Source organism: Pelophylax lessonae (assembly GCF_965119305.1).
Source record: "Pelophylax lessonae genome assembly, chromosome: 5".
NCBI classification, from domain to species: domain Eukaryota; kingdom Metazoa; phylum Chordata; class Amphibia; order Anura; family Ranidae; genus Pelophylax; species Pelophylax lessonae.
In genome coordinates, this window is record NC_138772.1 from 415,055,526 (window position 1) to 415,074,433 (window position 18,908).

The 18,908-nt window shown below is 41.8% G+C and overlaps 1 protein-coding gene across 2 annotated transcripts in view; it reads left to right on the plus strand.

Annotated features, from left to right (window-relative positions):
- MAPRE2 (microtubule associated protein RP/EB family member 2) overlaps positions 1-18,908 on the plus strand; it is a 246,291-nt gene that overhangs the window by 164,585 nt on the left and 62,798 nt on the right. For both annotated transcript variants that reach the window (XM_082258688.1, XM_082258687.1), the window contains exon 2: positions 3,728-3,855. In XM_082258688.1, the coding sequence (XP_082114814.1) occupies positions 3,735-3,855 (121 nt within the window). In that variant the 5' untranslated portion in view covers positions 3,728-3,734. The remainder of the gene's footprint in view (positions 1-3,727; positions 3,856-18,908) is intronic.

An 18,908-nucleotide genomic window follows, 5' to 3' on the forward strand; every position in this document is an offset into this window, starting at 1 on the left:
CCCCCACAGTGCTGCCGTATTCTTTCCTCTGCTCTCCCACTGGCAGCTGTTGAGGGCACACTGGCGGGTTAGTTCAGGATGGTGAGCAGAACACACCACCCTAAATGAACACAGTGAGCGATTGGTACGTACGCTCACTGTGGGGTGCAAGTATTGCCTTTGTGCTGCTATTCACTCGAATGGGTCTTGTTAAAAGGGGGGTAAAATCCCTGCAATGGCTGCAAAGCATAGCATCGCTGGTGTTGCATTTTAGCACAGATATAATTTGCTATTTTTGGAGGAGGGGGGCCCTGTCAGGTAGGCTGTACAGGTCCTTGTGATTTCTATCAGCAGCCGTGGCTGTATGTGCACATATGAAAATTCATGTTTAAGGTGCTTCTAATGTATGAAACCATGAACGCTGGGGCATTCAAAAATAATACTGAAAATACATTTTTACCTGAGACTGGCCGAATCCCTCTTATAAGGGCAGAGATACGAGCCCAAGCAAGGTGGGACAACGCACTGCAAGTAAATTGAAGCTGAACTCTAGACAGTTATAGTAGACACAAACTAATGCAGTACTCTATTCATTAACTCATCATTATTGTATTTTTTTTTAATGCAAGCAGTGAATTTTGACTTAAAATCTGCCTCTTGGTGGCCCTATACAGCAGAGCTTAGACCTATGAGTGGTAAAAGCAGCATAAGGAGGGAATCCTTATATGCTGATTGGAGGAGGAAGCATGTTGACAGATGAGTTTATGGGTGTGCAGCTTCTCCTTCTTTGTCTAGCCATGGGCTGGGGTGTGCGGGAGATCAGTAATCATTTTATAAAGCGTTTTTTTTTTTAACCCCAACCCTTCATATGCCTAAAATGTGGCTGCTGTACCATGTACTTGTATGAGAAAGTATCCTGTTCTTTGTATTGCTTCATTTGTGTGAAATCTCTGGTGTTCCTGCCAATACCTCTGCTTTCCTATTAAAAACTGACCACACTAAGCAGGAGCATTCTCTAGCTATGCTGGGAACTCAGTGTGCTCTCCTCAAATGATCAGACTTGGCCTGACATGATCTGGCTGCAGAGCCATTCACTGGGAAGCTCAGTGTGCTGCTGCTTCTTCTTCTCCCCCCAGCTCTTATGCAGCTTAGAAAAGAGGGAATGTAGTCACTTTTAAAAAAAAAAAAGGGGGGAAAACTGTATTTATAATGTTTTTCTTTATATAATTTCCATTTTAAACTGAGGGTTGTTGTTGGGTTGTTTTACAATCACCTTAAAGCGGTTGTAAACCCAAAAAAAAAAAAAACCTGCAAGACAAAGGCATAATGAGCTAGTATGCATCGCATACTAGCTCATTATGTATTACTTACCTTAGAACGAAGCCCCGACACGTACTCCCGGACATCGCTGCGGGCGCTGCCATGATCCCTCGCCGTCTCTTCCGGGTTCGGCAGCTCCAGCGCGGTAATTGGCCGGAGCCGCAAAGACGTCACTCCCGCACAAGCTTTTCCGGCAAGCAAAACTGAAGGTCCCCCCGGACCTTCAGAGCGCATGCGCCGCTCACGTGAGCGGCTGCATGCACTGGAAATATCTCCTAAACCGTGCTGGTTTAGGAGATATTAATTGTACCTACAGGTAAGCCTTATTATAGGCTTACCTGTAGGTAAAAGTGTAAAAAAGCGGGATACTACCGCTTTAACTGCAGTCAATAGGAATGAAAAGAATCAAGTCTTGTGCCGTGTGTCGTATCTATGTAAATCGCAGAGCTGAATGGAGAGAAATTCTAATCTTTTGGCAGGTAGCACAGCTCCCTGTGTGTACTTTAGCTGCTGCTGCTAAGAGGATTGTTTGTTTAAAGGAGAACCCATTAGCTTTTTGATATGCTATACAGTAAAGGTTGGTTTGACCCGTATTGTGTACTAAACTTTATCAACATGACTTTTTTTGTTTTAAAAAAAAAAAAAAAGTTTATTTTTTTTATTTTTTTATTGATATCTTTCCATTTTAGACATACAGCAGGTGGTCAAACTTGCATATAACATATGCAGACCTTCTTGGTGATTGTGCTTTATTGCCCCTTTCAGTCATAGAGAAAATTTCTATCTGTAGTCACTGAGGGGGGGTGGGGGGGGGGGGTAATTGTACTGTCTGCAACAGAGATACTACTTGGAGAAGATTTAAATGTGTAGAAGACATGTCATTGTGAGAATATGAGAACAGAAAAAAATGTTATGTTATTGAAAAAATGAAATAAAATTTTCTGCTATCTTGTTATAAATTAATAAGGTGTTTGCCCCCTTTTAGTACTTGCTGCAAATTTTTTTTAGCCTGCTGGAAAAAATAGACTTCTGTGTGACTGGACACTGGGTCTTGACTTTCTGGTGATATAACCGTTGGTGGGCAAATCTCTTAGTACTTGTTGTTTTTAGTGAGAGATTTGCCCGTCTGTTCAGGCTTTAGTTTTAGATCATAGGCCTGCGTAGGGTGTGCGATGGGTGTGCCTGGGCACACCCTAATATCTCCGGTTGGTGCATATTCCTCCTGCTGATATTTCACCAAAGCCCCCCAAAGGTGCTCCTAAAAAATTATAAACAATATAAAACAATAAAATAAAGATAAAAAAAATACTGAAGCTGTCCCCTGTCCTATTAACACCAACCTCTGCCTTACTGACAAGTCCACTGCTCAACGTATACCACCCACTGCTCAACGCACACCACCCACTGCTCAACGCACACCACCCACTGCTCAACGCACACAACCCACTGCTCAACGCACACCACCCATTGCTCAACGCACACCACCCACTGCTCAACGCACACCACCCACTGCTCAACGTACACCACCCACTGCTCAACGTACACCATCCACATACACCAACCACTGCTCAACGTACACCATCACTGCTCAACGTACACCATCCACATACACCAACCACTGCTCAACGTACACCATCACTGCTCAACGTACACCATCCACATACACCAACCACTGCTCAACGTACACCATCACTGCTCAACGTACACCATCCACGTACACCAACCACTGCTCAACGTACACCATCACTGCTCAACGTACACCAACCACTGCTCAACGTACAACATCCACTGCTCTCAACGTACACCATCCACTGCTCTCAACGTACACCATCCACTGCTCTCAACGTACACCATCCACTGCTCTCAACGTACACCATCCACTGCTCTCAACGTACACCATCCACTGCTCTCAACGTACACCATCCACTGCTCTCAACGTACAACATCCACTGCTCTCAACGTACACCATCCACTGCTCTCAACGTACACCATCCACTGCTCTCAACGTACACCATCCACTGCTCTCAACGTACACCATCCACTGCTCTCAACGTACACCATCCACTGCTCTCAACGTACACCATCCACTGCTCTCAACGTACACCATCCACTGCTCTCAACGTACACCATCCACTGCTCTCAACGTACACCAACCACTGCTCTCAACGTACACCAACCACTGCTCAACGTACACCAACCACTGCTCTCAACGTACACCAACCACTGCTCTCAACGTACACCATCCACTGCTCTCAACGTACACCATCCACTGCTCTCAAGGTACACCATCCACTGTCCTAACACCATCCAGGTTTTAATACATTTATGGTACACACTCTAATGCAATAGGCTGTGCACACCTATGTTTTAGATAATGATGTTGCACTTGAGCAAACTTCAGTTCCTAATGATGTGTTTTTCTTTGCAGCTGGGGAATGGCGGTCAACGTGTATTCTACCTCGATAACCCAGGAGACTATGAGCAGACATGACATCATTGCATGGGTCAATGACATATTGAGTTTAAACTACACAAAGGTCGAGCAGCTTTGTTCAGGTATGATATACTGTGCCTGCGATCAATTATTTTATACATTGGATTGCTTGTAAATGCTATACATGTTTATTTTCATTAAACCTATTGCTTTTACCATGCCTGTGATTTTTACATTCACACCATGCTGTTTTATTAGAAAACACATCGTGGAAAATTCAGGAAAATGTCCACAACGTATTACTAGCACAGTTAATTATGCTTCACAATTTATTTAGCTAAACCAAGTAATGTAAATGTAAGTTCAAATTTGTAACAGAAACTGTGATAATAGTGAACATATTTGTTTTTTTATATATATATATGTATGTATGTATATATATATTTGTTTCAGTAAAAATTCTTGCTACCAATTCGTTAACAGCTTACAATAAACACATTTAGAGCCCATTCAGACTAGCGCAACTTGTCAGGCAACAGGACCCGTTCTAATAGGAGCGACACGAGTCGCTCCGACTTAGAAAAAGGGTCCTGTACTACTTTGGGGCGACCTTCATTATGTGAAGTCCCTGCAAGTCGCGCCGAAGTCGCGGTGCACGCGACTTCACAGGTCGCCCCCCAAAGTGGTGTCGCGCTAGTCTGAATGGGCTCTTAAAAAAAAGACACATGTTTACATGTGTAATTATTTACATTGCAGAATGGAACAGAAAGAAAGTATTAATTCACCATAGAGAAGCTTAGAAGTCTGAGTGTCCCGGTTCACATATATGTGATGCAGGAACCCTGCGAATCCACTGTGGGTTCCCGCATCGCATTCAAATCGCAGGCAGTTCACACTGCCATATGCGAATCGCTGGGGGTGTCAATACAAGGTTAAAAACACCCCCAGATCAGTTCGCATATCGCAGTACGAACTGTTAGTTCGGACATGAATCGGATTACATAGGATGCGATCCGAATCTGCTGCGGACCCAAAAAAGGGTCCTGTGCGAGTTGTATCCTAATGCGAAGGGAGTTCAGCCATACAATTTGTATGGCTGAATTTGCATCACACCAACATCACATGTGATTTTCAGAGCAGCGCGCTCCGAATCACATGCGATGTCTGTCATTGCACTGATGTGAACCGGGATTTAGGCAAATTTACAAAAAAAACTCTGGGCAATTTTTTTTTCCTCCCCTGCAGTAAAGCTGTTCCTGCACTGCATGGGTTAACTGCTCTTTTTTGTCTAGGGGATTTCAGAACAGGGATATACTTACCTAATATGCCGATCCTCCGAGCGCAATACCGGTCCCCACCGCTCCTGCCCCCCTCACGAATGCAGTCTTGTAAATAGACTGTTCTGACATCATCATGCCCATAGACTGGCTCTGGACATGAGGACGGCAGGAAGAGTCCACCGCTGGACTCAGGGGAGCACAGTTTTCCGGAAGATCGGAGGATCGGGTAAGTATAGTTACTAGACAAAACAAGCAGTTATTCAGTGCTGTCACAGCCCCACTGCATGAGAGTTCTGCTTTAAAGGCTCAGTTCATCTGTGCAGAAAAATTTGTAAATGCACATATTTATGCAGAAAAAAAATGTGCATTTATTTTTTCCTACAGAAGACTATAAGTGCCGGTTAACACTATTGCGATGGCAGACATCGCATGTTATTCGGAGCTCACTGCTCCTAAAATCACATGCGATGTCTGTGCGATGCAAATTCAGCCATACAGTTTGTATGGCTGAATTCGCACCGCAATCGCAGTGAACTCTCACAGGACCTTTTTTTGGTCTGCAGGAGGATCGGATCGCATGGTGGTTCACACCAGTGCGATCCGATTCCTGTACAAACTGTCAGATCGCACTGCGATATGCAATCTGATTTGGGGGTGTCGTTAACTTTGAATTGACACCCCCAGCGATTCCCATATGGCAGTGTGAACTGCCTGTGCTGCGAATGTGTTACATGTTCCATGTTTCAAAGTGAACTTATCTTTTAACTTTTCATGTAAGTGGTCAATAGAGTTACTTAGCCAGTGGTGCTCAGTCCTATCATAGTACAAATCTCATCAATGCTAAATTTAAGTGGAACTTTAGGCTAACCTATTAAAATGCTTTGTCTCTTCTGCATTAAAACTACTTACCTGAATGTCCACCCTTGTACAGTGAGCTGCACACGCACAGCTCACTGTACAAATTCAGAAATGACTGACTGAAGTGGTGTCATCCCAGTCCGGCCAATGACGGCGGACAGCGATCAACATCTGGAAGCTGGCTGCCTGAAGATTCAAAATAAGTGAATCAAGATAACACAGTTTATGGCTACTAGATAGAGTTAATGATCATAGTAAATTTATTTTTATGCTCATCAGCTCCATCTAGTGGCCACAATGTAGTGTTTTTCCTGATATACTCTGACGAATATTCAAACTGGAGAGAAAACTAGTCTAATAACATTCAATTTTGCCCCCATTTGTACAGAACAAACGTACATACAGTTTCACAGGACAACTAGCTGTGCACATTGTTTCAGAAATGCACCCCTCAGTGCTGGATGAAGCTGGTCTTCAACAGAAAAATGTAGCTGCAGTAAGGTGTCTGTCTGGGAAATCATTTGACCAAAGAATCCACCCTGTAAAAATGTAAAGGCACTGGCCACTTCAAACTGCATCTGCTGTTTATAATAATTTAAGGAAACTGTGAACTTGACAGTGCAGCTTGCATGTAATAGTCTCTGCAAGTACCAGTAAATCCCTGCCTGGCTTTTTTTGATGCTCCCAAGTGTTGACAAGTGCTTTGGAAATTTTAATTTGCAAAATATGGGACTCTCTGGTAGAGGTCTAAAGGTATGTGCAGATGCCGATCCTTGTCTGCTTTGCAATGCTGTTTACTTGCTATATTACTGACCGACATACTTTAAAACTTGCCAAAGAAATCCTTCAAGCTCAAACTACTATTGTTGGAAGAAGGTCTGCAGTGGTAGTCTACTTATTTCTCTTTACAGCGTCAAGTCTTTTTGAGTATGATGCTACAAGCTTGGCACACCTATTTTTGGGCAGTTTCTCCCTTCTTTGCAGGACCTCTCAAGCTCCTTCAGGCTGGAGCGTCGGTGCAAAGCAATTTTCAGATCTCTCCAGAGATGCTCAATCGGGTTCAAGTCTGGGCTCTGGCTGGGCCACTCAAGGACATTCACAAAGTTGTCCGGTAGCCACTCCTTTGTTATCTTGGCTGTGTGCTTGGGGGCCTTTGTCCTGTTGAAAGATGAAGCTTTGCCACAGTCTGAGGTCTTGAGCGTTCTGGAGCAGGTTTTCATCAAGGATGTTCTTTACGCTGCTGCATTCATCTTTCCCTCGATCCTGAGTAGTCTCCCAGTTCCTGCCACTTAAAAACATCCCCACGTCGTGATGCTGCCTCCACCATGCTTCACTATAGGGATGGTATTGGCCAGGTGATGAGCGGTGTCTGGTTTCCTTCAGACTTTATGCTTGCCATTCAGGCCAAAGAGTACAGGCTTGTACAGAATTTAGTTTCTCATGGTCTGAGAGTCCTTCAGGTGCATTTTGGCAAACTCCAGTTGTTCATTCATGTGCCTTTTACTTAGGAATGGCTTTTGTCTGGTCACTCTACCAGCCTGATTGATGGAGTGCTGCAGAGATGGTTGTTCTTCTGGAAGGTTCTAATCTCTCCACAGAGAAATGCTGGCGCTCTGTCAGAGTGACCATCGGGTTCTTGGTCACCTCCTTGACTAAGGCCCTTCTCCCCCGATTACTCAGTTTGGCCAGGCGGCCCACTCTCGGTGGTTCCAAACTTTTTCCATTTATGGATGGAGGTCACTGTGCTCATTCCTTCAATGCTGCAGAACGTTTTCTGTACCCTTCCCCAGGTCTGTGCCTCAATACAATCCTGTCTCAGAGGTCTACAGACAATTCCTTGGACTTAATGGCTTGGTTTGTGCTCTGACATGCTCTGTTAACTGTTGGACCTTATATATATACAGATATGTGCCTTTCCAAATCATGTCCAATCAACTGAATGTGCCACGGGTGGACCCCAATCAAGTTGTAGAAACATCACAAGGATGATCAGTGGAAACAGGATGCACCTGAGCTCAATTTTGAGTGTCATGGCAAAAGTTATCAATACTTATGTACATGTGATTTTTTTTTTCCTTTTTTATTTACATTTTTTTAAAATTTGCAAAGATATCAAACAGACTTAGGGCTCTTTCACACGGGCGCTCCGTATGTCCGCAAATCATCCTATTTTTTTTGCGGATGATTTGCGGACATAATGTAAGTCAATGGCATTGCGGATGTCAGCTGAATACCATCCGCTGACATCCGATTTTCTTCCTTTCAGTTCTGTTCCGTTTTTTGGAACGGAACAGAACCCTATTTTTCCTCCGTTCAAAAAACGGAAAGGAAGGAAAATCGGATGTCAGCGGTCAGCAGTCTATGCCATAACTTGGTGCCAGATGTGATGTTAGATCTTATCATATACACACACTGATACCCACCTAAAACTTAACATTACTAGTAAGGTAAGTAAGTAAGCTACACAGGGAAGCTTCTTTGGGTCTTTGCAGAGTGTGTTGATGTTCGTCCATGCATTCGGTCTTGCTCTTGTGACACCACAGATACAGGGGCTGTACAATATGACTGACCAAGACACAGGGAACGAGATGAGATGTACACCGCTCAGGCAGTTGGAGCTTCACAGCCAGCTATGGGTGCAGGACCTTGGATCGCCACCGCAAACAGGATACGAGAGAAATGGCCGCACACCAAACGATGGCTCACCTTGCATCCTTGTTAAATAAAGCCTTTCATTGTGGGCCATCGTTTGGTGTGCGGCCATTTCTCTTGTATCCAGTATGACTGACCAGCACCTCTTTGGTTCACTCTGCAAGAAAAAGATGATGTAAGTGGCCATAGATGGAGGCCCCAGTACAGCAGTGACTGCTGCAAACGCTGTTCACATACCAATGAATGGGTACATCTCTCATGAGCTTGGACATGAGAGATTTGCTTATATTTGTGGTCAAAATCAAGAATATGCTCCTTTTTTAGAGGAACTCCTGCGAGGCCTTTATATATTAGAGGGAATATAGGAAGACCGGAATGGCGGTCAGACTTACTGCAATCCTGTGATTGAAAGTTTTGCACTTAGAAGTTCTACTTCCAGGACTTTCAAAAGCTTGATCTCTGGGTGTGCATACTGGACATGAGATGTCTAAATGCCTATAAGAAATATTGTGTATACTGGACATGAGGTGTCTAAATGCTTATAAGAAATATTCTACCATGGAGGTTACACCATCAACAATGACTAACAGCAGGGTTTGGAAGTGGAATCTCTTCCCCAAAACATTTGTATGAGTGTTATAATAGGTGCACAGAGCCACTGATTCAAGTTTCTCCTTGAGAACTGATGACTCTTGCAGTCAATGTAATGTCTATCAGCGGGCCCTCCTACACACTGCTGACTGCAAATGTACACATCTGGAATAAGACTTTTTTTTTTTATCGTAACTTTTGGAACTCCTGTTAACTTAAGGACACTCACCAGCTGTACATAACCTTATATCCTTTCACCTTACTTCTTTTTTAAGCACAGAAGCCAGCTAAATGCTTTGATACGGTGGAAGCTATTTCAGTGGAGTATGTTTAAAATTTGGCAAACGTGATGTGATGTGAAGGAATCGGGTCAGAGTTAGGTTTGACATATTTAGTCTATCACAGCAGAAAGTCATGCTGGATGTTACTGTAGTCTACCACTCAGTTATTTTTGTCTCAACTCTTAGTGTAAGGTTAAATGGGAATCTGTCAGTAAAATATAATTATCCAACTAGTAAATTGTTAATGATGTAAAAGCATAGACTGCCTTAGTTAGCACTTCGCAACCTAGAACTGGGAAGAAGTGTGGATGGACAGTCAAAGGCCAGAAATGTCTCATATTTTATAGATTTAAACAGTGTTTGTGAAGATGGGGGTTAATGCTGAACTCCAGGCAGAAGGCATCATTTTTCACCATTCATAGAATCGCATGTAAACAGACACAGCACCATATTTTTGTTAGTTATTGCGAAAGATCAAGCGCTGCTTCTATTGTTTTATGGAATAAACGCCTCTTGAAATACAGTGCATTGCAAAAATATTCGGCCCCCTTGAACTTTTCGAACTTTTGCCACATTTCAGGCTTCAAACATAAAAATATAAAACTGTAATTTTTTGTGAAGAATCAACAACCAGTGGGACACAATCATGAAGTGGAATGAAATTTATTGGATATTTCAAACTTTGTTAACAAATAAAAAACTGAAAAATTGGGCGTGCAAAATTATTCAGCCCCTTTACTTTCAGTGCAGCAAACTCTCTCCAGAAGTTCAGTGAGGACCTCTGAATGATCCAAAGTTGACCTAAATGACTAATGATGATAAATAGAATCCACCTGTGTGCAATCAAGTCTCTGTATAAATGCACCTGCACCGTGATAGTCTCAGAGGTCCGTTTAAAGCGCAGAGAACATCATGAAGAACAAGGAACACACCAGGCAGGTCCGAGATACTGTGGTGGAGAAGTTTAAAGCCAGATTTGGATACAAAAAGATTTCCCAAGCTTTAAACATCCCAAGGAGCACTGTGCAAGCGATAATATTGAAAAGGAAAGAGTATCAGACCACTGCAAATCTACAAAGACCTGGCCGTCCCTCTAAACTTTCAGCTCATACAAGGAGAAGACTGATCAGAGATGCAGCCAAGAGGCCAATGATCACTCTGGATGAACTGCAGAGATCTACAGCTCAGGTGGGATACTCTGTCCATAGGACAACAATCAGTCGTATACTGCACAAATCTGGCCTTTATGGAAGAGTGGCAAGAAGAAAGCCATTTCTTAAAGATATCCATAAAAAGTGTTGTTTAAAGTTTGCCACAAGCCACCTGGGAGACACACCAAACATGTGGAAGAAGGTGCTCTGGTCAGATGAAACCAAAATCGAACTTTTTGGCAACAATGCAAAATGTTATGTTTGGCGTAAAAGCAACACAGCTCATCACCCTGAACACACCATCCCCACTGTCAAACATGGTGGTGGCAGCATTATGGTTTGGGCCTGTTTTTCTTCAGCAGGGAAAGGGAAGAGGGTTCAAATTGATGGGAAGATGGATGGAGCCAAATACAGGACCATTCTGGAAGAAAACCTGATGGAGTCTGCAAAAGACCTGAGACTGGGACGGAGATTTGTCTTCCAACAAGACAATGATCCAAAACATAAACCAAAATCTACAATGGAATGGTTCACAAATAAACATATCCAGGTATTAGAATGGCCAAGTCAAAGTCCAGACCTGAATCCAATCGAGAATCTGTGGAAAGAACTGAAAACTGCTATTCACAAACGCTCTCCATCCGACCTCACTGAGCTCGAGCTGTTTTGCAAGGAGGAATGGGCAAAAATTTCAGTCTCTCAATGTGCAGAACTTATAGAGACATACCCCAAGCGACTTACAGCTGTAATCGCAGCAAAAGGTGGCGCTACAAAGTATTAACTTAAGGGGGCTGAATAATTTTGCACACCCAATTTTTCAGTTTTTTATTTGTTAAAGTTTGAAATATCATCCAATAAATTTCGTTCCACTTCATGATTGTGTCCCACTTGTTGTTGATTCTTCACAAAAAATCACAGTTTTATATCTTTATGTTTGAAGCCTGAAATGTGGCAAAAGGTCGAAAAGTTCAAGGGGGGCCAAATACTTTCGCAATGCACTGTATGTTATTATTTTTATAATGCAGGATTCATATAGCGCCAGCACTTTACAATCTGTAAGAATTTTATCCCAGGAGACTGCAGGAGAAGAGTGAAATGTATTTTTTGCCTAGGTGAGAATGGAGGCAGGGACGGGTCCAGCAGTAAAAAAAATAATAATAAAAAAATAAAAATGTGGCTTTTTTTTATTATTTTTAGTGGAGAGGGGAGGATTATATTACTGAAAAAATGTACACTTGAGTGCAGGTCTGCTTAAAGTTAGATGTGTTCATTGTGTTATTATTTGTAAGGCTAGACCCATAACTGGCACTAATGACTGAAATAAATTCATATCTTTTCAATTGTTTGTCATAAAACTCCCCCAGCTGTGGTTAATGAACGCTCATCACTGCTGAATTAGTTTACACAAGCATTCTTCTGGTCGGAATGTGCACATTCCACTGACACCCTGCTTTCCAATGCAGCCATATGGCCTGTAACAGAGCTGTACTGCAAGAAGTGATGTGCCGCCAGGTTCTTCTGACACTGCAGATGTCCAGCAAGCACAGCAGTTACGTATGGTGCAGTGAATTGGAAAGAACCTCCTTGTGAATATTTGTCATTTTTGCTGCGTTATAAAGCAGGGTGTGGTAACAATAAAATATAATTCAGTCTAATTTAGACTGTTCACAGTGGAATTTATAAATATAAATGTGATAAACGTTTTTTCCATTATTGCTGTGGCATGCTGTCTTGTAGTGTTCTGGTAAACATATCTGAGGAAAACCTGTATCCTTTATAATAGTAGCAAGTGCAGAAGTGTCTGGAGCGCGGCCAGTACCTCAGGCAGATATTGGCTGCGTGCGAGGTACAAATGAAAAAAACAAATGGTGGCTTTGTGAGAACAGGTCCTGCTAGTTAAAACTGAGCTCTACTCTCAGAACATATTTTATTCACACATTGCACACACTAATGTAAAACTGGGCGTACAAGGCATCATAAAAGCAAGTATTGCAACTAATTTAAGGATTTCCTATGATGTACATGCCAGGTAAAAGTTATCTAGAGAGATAATGAGCACTTTTGGAGAAGCTATAACATTATTAAAAAAAAAAAAAAAAAAAGCACTGTATTAATGGTTTTCTATTCTGCTGAGCCATCCCTTGTCTACGCATAGTACCCAATCATCACCCAATTTAAGGAGATAATTATGGCAGCTCCCAGCGTTATGGTAATATAAGAATATCTTTCTGTGTGAAATATTTGCCTGTCACTCAAATGCTGGTCACTCACATGGCAATTTTGGAATCTTCATCAACTTCCAGTTGACAAAAAGAACACATGAAGTTGAAGTTTGACAATCTTGCCTCCAAAGTCTGAATAATCTTTACCAAATATTGTACAGGCTTGAATTGGGTTGGCAGAGTGTTTGCACCATCCAGTACTCTTGCACCACTGGTCACTAGGGCCAGATTCAGGTGGGCACATCCTCTGAGGAGACAAAGGGTAGGTAGGGTGTTTGAGGGGACCTCAATGAGCTGATTTGGCAGAGACCCCCCTACTCTTAAGTTAATGTGTTTCTTTTTAAGGCAGCCAATTCATTTTGAATAGACTAAAAAGGCATGGCAAAAAAACAAAAACTGGACCATCTGTCTTTTCAACATATGAAACCACAGGCACAGTGCCTTGAAAAAGATTCCATACCCCTTGAAATTGTCTACATTTTGTCATGTTACAACCAAAAACTTAAGGCTACATTCACACCTGAGCGTAGCATTTTCGCACGTTTTTACTGCGATTTACAGGCGTTTTTACAGGCGTTTTTTGTGCAGGCGGTTTTAGATTGAATAGAAACCAAAGGAAAACGCCTGTAATCTGCCCAAAAAGAAGCTCATGTACTTTTTTGAGCGTTGGGTGTTTTGCTCACAGCGTCAAAACGCTCAGATGTGAACAGGGGCCATTGAAATGAATAGGATTTGTCTTGTTGGGCGTTTTGAGAGCTGATCCTAGAGCAGAAAAACTCCCCAAAAACACTCCAAAACGCCTAAATGTATTTTATTGGGATTTTATGTGATAGACCAACGCAAAGTGGCACATAATTGTGAAGTGGAAGGAAAATGGTAAATGGTTTTCACATTTTTTTACAAATAAATATCTGAAAAGTGTGGCGTGCATTTGTATTCTGCCCCCCTGAAGCAAAACTTTGTAGAACCACCTTTAGGTGCAATTACAGCTGCAAGTCTTTTTGGGTATGTCTTTACCTGCTTTGCACACCTAGAGAGTGAAATTTTTCCACATTCCTCTTTGCCAAATAGCCGAAGTTCTGTCAGATGTGATTGAGAGCGTCTGCGATCAGCAATTTTTAAGTCTTGCCACTACTGCAGTGAGAGAAGCAGTCTTCCGGGTCCAATGCCAGGGGGCTAACTTGCATATTGCCCAGAGGGTTTGCTCATTCGGCATTGCCTCCATTTACTGAACATCTTGTGTTTTGCATAATGAATCCAAGGTGTTCTTTGATTGGACAAGGTGGAGAGACCGGCAGGGAAGTCACAATCTCCTTCTAGTTCAGTGAGAGGACTCCTTCTTCTATATATTGAAAAAAAAAATACAAGGTGTTCTGTGAATGGCAGCATTGTCGAGTGACTGCTCTTCTGCCTAGAAACCACAGGAGGGATCACTCACTGGTACAGCTGCTATTCACAGAATTGGACCCAGAAGACTGCCGCTATCAATATAATAGTGAAGAAATGTACTACAGTAGTTTACAGCTTTCACAGGGATCCCTCAGGTATGAGATATGCATACTTACATTTGTTCAAGCTGGACCATACCTAAACTTCAGTTTTAATATTACTGGTTTATATTTGAACATTTCATACTGATCATCTAGCCCCCAACGTCATAAAACCTATTGCACCTTACCTAATGTATATGCTCCTTAATAAAGTCAAACCTTACCAAGACGACTAAGGCTACTACCTTTTATTTGGAAACTCGCTAGCATTGGGTGCCTCTGCTATAGCTCAACTTGGGTATCTTCCTCCCCTTCTATATTTGTAAGTTGGGTGCTTAGGAGAGTGCTAATTTTGTTATAAGTTACTGCAGTAATTGCTGCATACTTATTTACATTATGCCCTTTCTAGCACTAGGCTTTTCGGAACCCTGGGAACAAAGTGCTGATAGTATCTGTCCAAACCTGGGATCTGAACCCATGACCTCTGCTGCGTCCGGCAGTAGATCTTCTTGCTGAGCCACCTGAGATTCTGGGCAGCATCCTGTCTTAACCCTTGAATAATGTTGTTTTGTACCTTGTTTCTGGTGACCATTGAACTCCTTGCTCCTCCCATGAACTTCATATTGCAACCATGCCTTTAAACTTCCTGTTTGCCAGATTATTGTGCTCTCTCCACCCTATATCCTGCTCCTTTGTGTAGCTTCAGCTGTCCTTATCTCCACTACCACCCTTACTGAACTTTTGCTTTTTCCTCGACAGCGCTTCTGCTTGTTCCCAACCTGAAACCACTTGTTACCGACCTTTGACTTGTTTACTGACTATGCTTCTTCTTCATCCCTACCTGCTCTATCTGCTACTTGACCCTTGCCTGCTCACTTCTTGGTGAACCAACTCTGAGGACCGTGACCTGGTACTAACATGCAGCAAAACCCATCTCCACCATCAGTAACTCTAGTGAATACCAGTTAGGGATTAGACCCTGCACCTCAGATAAGCCTGCATCAGCCAGAGCAACCTGCTTGTGTACTTATCCAGCTGGTCGGTGGGAGCCTCTATACTGCTATTGCTACTAGTCTCTGAGCCTGAGGCCTGACCATGACCTAATCTTTCAAATAAATTCCCTCTTGATTTTCTGTTTTAGTCTGCTGCAAAGGCAAAATTTTATCTTAGCTTAATCAGTCTTAAAAATATGCAGTCAGGAAGCCATTTATTAGGAGAAAATAAAACCAAAAATATTTTGAAAGGATTCCATAAAAGGATATATGGCTACAAATATACTGTGCCTCTTTCATACTGCCTTTTTCAGTACCCACATTCCCAGCTCTTGTTCAAGGAATACGTCTCAAAATCCCAGACTGTTTCACAGGCAAATATTTCTATGGCTAGTTGGGGGCTAGGTGTGAAGAATCATCTAGTGATCTGTAAGCTTTTTGCAGATACAGTAAAAAGAAAGACGATATAGTTTCACGTTTTGTAAGAAACAAATCTATTTTATTAACTTCAAATATTGTATATTCCAATCCAAAAAGGAAAAACTATGACCCTCATAAACTAAAACAAATGAACACATACATGCTGTAGTTAGGTGGCCACTTCCAGTTGCATGCACATCTGGTCAGATTTTCTCTAAAGCACTCTTGGTCTATCAATTTATAGGGTGTGCTGACATGTAAACACTAACCTGTTTTCCTGGACAGGAGCCTAACATTTTGGGGAAAAGCAACGACTTGTGTTAAGGAATAACAGCAGTTGGGATATAGAAAAATAGACCATGCCAAATTTCAGATCCTTCAAAAATGCTTCAAGTTCATGTCAGTAAGACACAAGTGGACTAAACCTTACCCTAATTTCTAGACACAGCCCCTCATGTGCCTCATGGTAAATTCAGCCCTGACTGTCAGATCTCTACAGTTTATGCATTTAAAAATCATGTTAAACGATAACCTCTTTGTTTTGGATAGGTTCAGACTTCCCCTTCTTTATTAAAGCCTAAGTAAAAAAAAAAAAAGACAGAAATCAGCACAAGGGACATAATTTACAGTCTGGGGGAGAAGTCCCTTGTGTTGATTTGTCTTCTGTTAGGCTGCTATACATTATCCAATTTTCTTGTACAATTTTCCTCTATATTTTACCAAAGCCATATAATATGAGGTCAAACCTTAAAACTTTCAATTTGTATGTAATCAAGCTGGTCCTTACACTACATAATTGATGGTAAATCTAAAGGAAATTGAATTAGAAAATTGTGTAATGTATGTCCAGCTTAAGTTGAAATCCTCCTCGGTTCATGCCCGCTCACATTGCTGTAATCTTTTGGTGCAGCAGGGTTTCTATAGAACTAAGGGGCTGTTGCTGTGGGCTCCCATAACGAGTGCCAGACTATGCCAGCCCTTTCCGCCCAGCTGCTCCATACACAGAAGTTGTTCTACAGCTTTAACGATTAAAACAGGATCTAAGAAAGGAGGGGGCGGATGATTGAAAGGTCTGCCTTCTCATTTATAGCTCCTGTGTCACTCATAGAAGCTGAAGTATGGCTTCTATGAAATTACCTACTTACAGTGCCTTGCAAAAGTATTCGGTCCCCTTGAACTTTGTGATTTTTTTTGCCACATTTCAGGCTTCAAACATAAAGATATAAAACTGTAATTTTTTGTGAAGAATCAACAACAAGTGGGACACAATCATGAAGTGGAACAAAATGTATTAGATATTTCAAACTTTAACAAAAAACTGAAAAATTGGGCGTGCAAAATTATTCAGCCCCCTTAAGTTAATACTTTGTAGCCCCACCTTTTGCTGCGATTACAGCTGTAAGTCACTTGGGGTATGTCTCTATCAGTTTTGCACATCGAGAGACTGAAACTTTTGCCCATTGCTCCTTGCAAAACAGCTTGAGCTCAGTGAGGTTGGATGGTGAGCCTTTGGGAACAGCAGTTTTCAGTTCTTTCCACAGATTCTCGATTGGATTCAGGTTTGATGTGTCTCCCAGATGGCTTGTGGCAAACTTTAAACTACACTTTGTATGGATATCTTTAAGAAATTGCTTTCTTCTTGCCACTCTTCCATAAAGGCCAGATTTGTGCAGTATACGACTGATTGTTGTCCTATGGACAGAGTCTCCCACCTTAGCTGTAGATCTCTGCAGTTCATCCAGAGTGATCATGGGCCTCTTGGCTGCATCTCTGATCAGTCTTCTCCTTGTATGAGCTGAAAGTTTAGAGGGATGGCCAGGTCTTCGTAGATTTGCAGTGGTCTGATACTCCTTCCATTTCAACATTATCGCTTGCACAGTGCTCCTTGGTATGTTTAAAGCTTGGGAAATCTTTTTGTATCCAAATCCGGCTTTAAACTTCTCCAACAGTATCTCAGACCTGCCTGGTGTGTTCCTTGTTCTTCATGATGCTCTCTGCGCTTTAAACGGACCTCTGAGACTATCACAGTGCAGGTGCATTTATAGAGAGACTTGATTACACACAGGTGGATTCTATTTATCATCATTAGTCATTTAGGTCAACATTGGATCATTCAGAGATCCTCACTGAACTTCTGGAGAGAGTTTGCTGCACTGAAAGTAAAGGGGCTGAATAATTTTGCACGCCCAATTTTTCAGTTTTTTATTTGTTAACAAAGTTTGAAATATCCAATAAATTTTGTTATACTTCATGATTGTGTCCCACTTGTTGTTGATTCTTCACAAAAAATTACAGTTTTATATCTTTATGTTTGAAGCCTGAAATGTGGCAAAAGGTTGCAAAGTTCAAGGGGGCCGAATACTTTCGCAAGGCACTGTAGTTACCTTCCTTACTTTTTTTTTTTTTTTAAACTTTGGAAGATAAAATAAAAAATAAAGGGGGTATATTAATTACTGTTTATGCAGTCTGAATAATTATAGTTCAAAAGTAAAAGGGTTTCAGTTCATCCCTGAAGCTGTGAAGTTATCCAATCCAAGTTGGCTCTCTGAGTAGCAATATTACTCTTCCATTGCATTTTCTTTGCATTTACAAAGCAGGATTAGAAGATTAGAATTTTGGAAGGCTTGCAAGTTGCTGCTTTAAGGGGTTTCAGAGTGAATTGAGCTGCTGAGAGAATTTAAATTTTGAGCAGGAATTACTCCATAGTGCTTGCAGCTACATAGGTCAGTTTTAAGGCCCCATTCACACCTGTCTGGTCCGATGCAAAGCCTTAATGTGCATTCACATGTGTTGCAGTAAGGCAGCTCATTCATTTAAATGGACTGCTAACACAGCACTATGGGTCAGAAAACACTAGGCACCACAATGCATTCCCTTAATATGTTGCGTTGCTATTAAAAATTAAAAAAAAAAATTAATGCTACTGAAACTTCTAATGTGTATGATGTTGAAGTAATCTGTGTGTTACCTTAGGCCGGCTTCACACCTATCAATAGTTTCTGCTTGTTAAGAATATGTATGCTTTTGAACTTCTGCAGCATGGCCACTTTACCATGGGAGTTTCAATCTATTGGGAGCACCAGGAAACAGAACTGCTTGAGGGGAGCTTTGGGAAGAAGTTATTGGATGTGTTGGGAAACTGATTGATTGATTTTTTTTTTTTTTTCAATGATTAGCAGAGGAGTCTATGGTGTCTCCCTACTCCTACAGGTTTAAGGCATTCAGTGGCATGACATGG